The sequence below is a fragment of the Beauveria bassiana genome, assembly GCF_000280675.1.
Source record: "Beauveria bassiana ARSEF 2860 unplaced genomic scaffold BBA_S00062, whole genome shotgun sequence".
Lineage (NCBI taxonomy): Eukaryota > Fungi > Ascomycota > Sordariomycetes > Hypocreales > Cordycipitaceae > Beauveria > Beauveria bassiana.
The window spans coordinates 2,714-4,930 of NW_007930897.1; the positions used below are offsets into that span (position 1 = coordinate 2,714).

The 2,217-nt window shown below is 49.3% G+C and overlaps 1 protein-coding gene across 1 annotated transcript; it reads right to left on the reverse strand.

Moving 5' to 3' along the window:
* Window positions 1-32: 32 nt before the first annotated feature.
* On the reverse strand, window positions 33-261 carry BBA_09663 (ATP synthase F1; the record flags this gene model as incomplete). The annotated part of the gene is made up of 2 exons (XM_008604760.1): window positions 33-59; window positions 121-261. 2 exons carry the CDS (start codon window positions 259-261, stop codon window positions 33-35), a joined length of 168 nt encoding a protein of 55 aa, XP_008602982.1.
* Between the last annotated feature and the right edge of the window lie 1,956 nt (window positions 262-2,217).

Consider the following 2,217-nt stretch of genomic DNA (forward strand, 5'->3'; position numbering starts at 1 on the left):
GGGCTCCTGTGAGCCAGATCACAAAGTTGTCACTAACCGTCTACGACAGCACCAATGACCTGTGTGATTTGTTCTCATTAGTAAAACCAACCCGGCCGGAAGTGTCATCTCCCGACGCACCTGATGAATCTTGCCACTTCCAGCACTGATGGTAGACGCAAACCGGTCGTTGAAGGAGGTTCGGAGAGACGAAGGCTTGACAGCCAGCCGTCGGCACATGGCTGCGCAGGATCGTTGGGCTACTCTGGAGAAGGAGGACATGCTGTTGCCGATAAGTTGGAGAGAATTAATATTATGCGTTTCACGATCGTAAGGGCTATTTCTGCAGTAAATGCGGTACCAGCTAGTTGTGTGTTTTCGAGCGTAATTAAGAGTTCCTTTTGGTATAGGAAGACCAAAGTGATCTAGCTTGGATAGGAGACGACGTCAGGAATATCGTGAGATTGTAGCCCGTTGTCGGAATGTAGTGGTAGGTAGAAAGTTAGAGTGACGGCTAGCGCACAAGAGAACGTCAAGAACCTAATTGTCACCTCCATCATTAGTGGCACACGTCGTTGCTCTAATCTGTACGGTTTACAGAGGGTGGCGATAAGTATTTGACCGTATCTTGTCGAGTATAACCTGAGTAGGAGATGTAAAAGCACTGCTGCTATAACGTTATAACCCCAACCTACAGAAGTGGACGTACAGTGTAACTAATACATCGGACTTAAATAACCATTGCCCTTAAAAAACTTAAGCAGCCGGTTGTAGCTAACCGGAATAGGCTACTGTTTGTTCCCCTTCCCTAAAACAGGTAGGGTGAGGAACGGTGCAGGATACGCTTACCGTTCAGAGAGGCCATTAGTTCGTGGCCATTGGTTCGTGGCGTCCTACATTAACGAATACTCGGTACTTGAAGGGGATTGCCTTCGCCACTCTGTTTCTCGATTTACTATCAAATCAAGATCGCACTAGCAGTAGAATAGTGGGGGCAAAACCGGTCGGAGAGGGGCTTCCGAATCAGTGATATTCGGCAGTTGAGATAGCCCACTAGGTGGGTCAAGAATGATGACCAAGCTATAGCCGTCAACTACCGTCTTAAATCCAGCTCCACTGGTCGCAATCGAGGGCGATCCTGTACTTGGTTAGGAGGTCAGCAGCTACTGTGCCCAAAAGTGGGCACCCCACCATGGATGGGCGTGACTACTATATCAACAACAGGGAGGCCGTGGGAACTCCCGCTCCGATTTGTTCTCCATTGAGGCGCAGTAAGTGGCCTACTGTTCTGCCGTGACACCGTGTACCTGTTTCTTGGCATCGCGATTTTGAACGTTTTCTAGGCAGGCGAAAGTTCCTCTCCGCTACGTACGGGTATCCTACACGGAGATTCACCCTTAGCATGTCAGAGCATCTATATATACGTAGCGGTGGCGAACTTGTACCGCCCAAAAGCCGTCAAAAGAAATGCAAAGCGGCGCGTCCATCAATTGGCAACAACCGTTCAGCTGCTTGGGTGTCCGAGACGAGAGAGGGAGGTTCCCGGCGAAACATGTGGGTCAGGGAAACAGCCTAGCAACGCCTGCGAGCAAGATAACCCAATCGGAGCAAGAAGACCTGGCTTTCGGGCTATGGATAATCCAGTAATGACACACAAGGCTGCCGCTCAAATTACCCGCTGAGGCGAAGACAAGTATATGTTTTCAAATACTGTACAGTACTCCTGTTTTCCCGCAGCCGCCGATCGCCGTTGCACAACACAAAGCTGCAATGGCCTCATGTTGATGACATAATTACACCGCCGAGAAATGTTATCTAATTAGACTTCGAAGAGACTTTGACTCAGCTCACCTCGACTTGCAGCTCTAGCACCCATCTGGATTAGTCCAATATTCTTTTCGCTAAAACCCTTCATCAGTGTCTTTAGTTTGCCATGTCGGCAAGGACAGCTATCGTCAAGCCCAACTTGCCCCAAAGGCACGACTCTGAGCAGATCGCCCGCTGGAGGAGTGATGCGCGAGATATTTCCGTCACGCCTGCTTTTAAGCATAAAAATAGGAGTCCTCACGGGGGACCCGACTCTGAGACGGCAGGTCAAGATTATTTTGCATTGAAACCATCACTCCACGGCAACGTCATCTCCGCTACTTTTACTGTCCCGCATATTCTGTATGAAAAGGGGAAACTGGAATGGGTAAGGAGCTCCAGTCGAGCTTATCTGGACTGTCTTGTATTAAC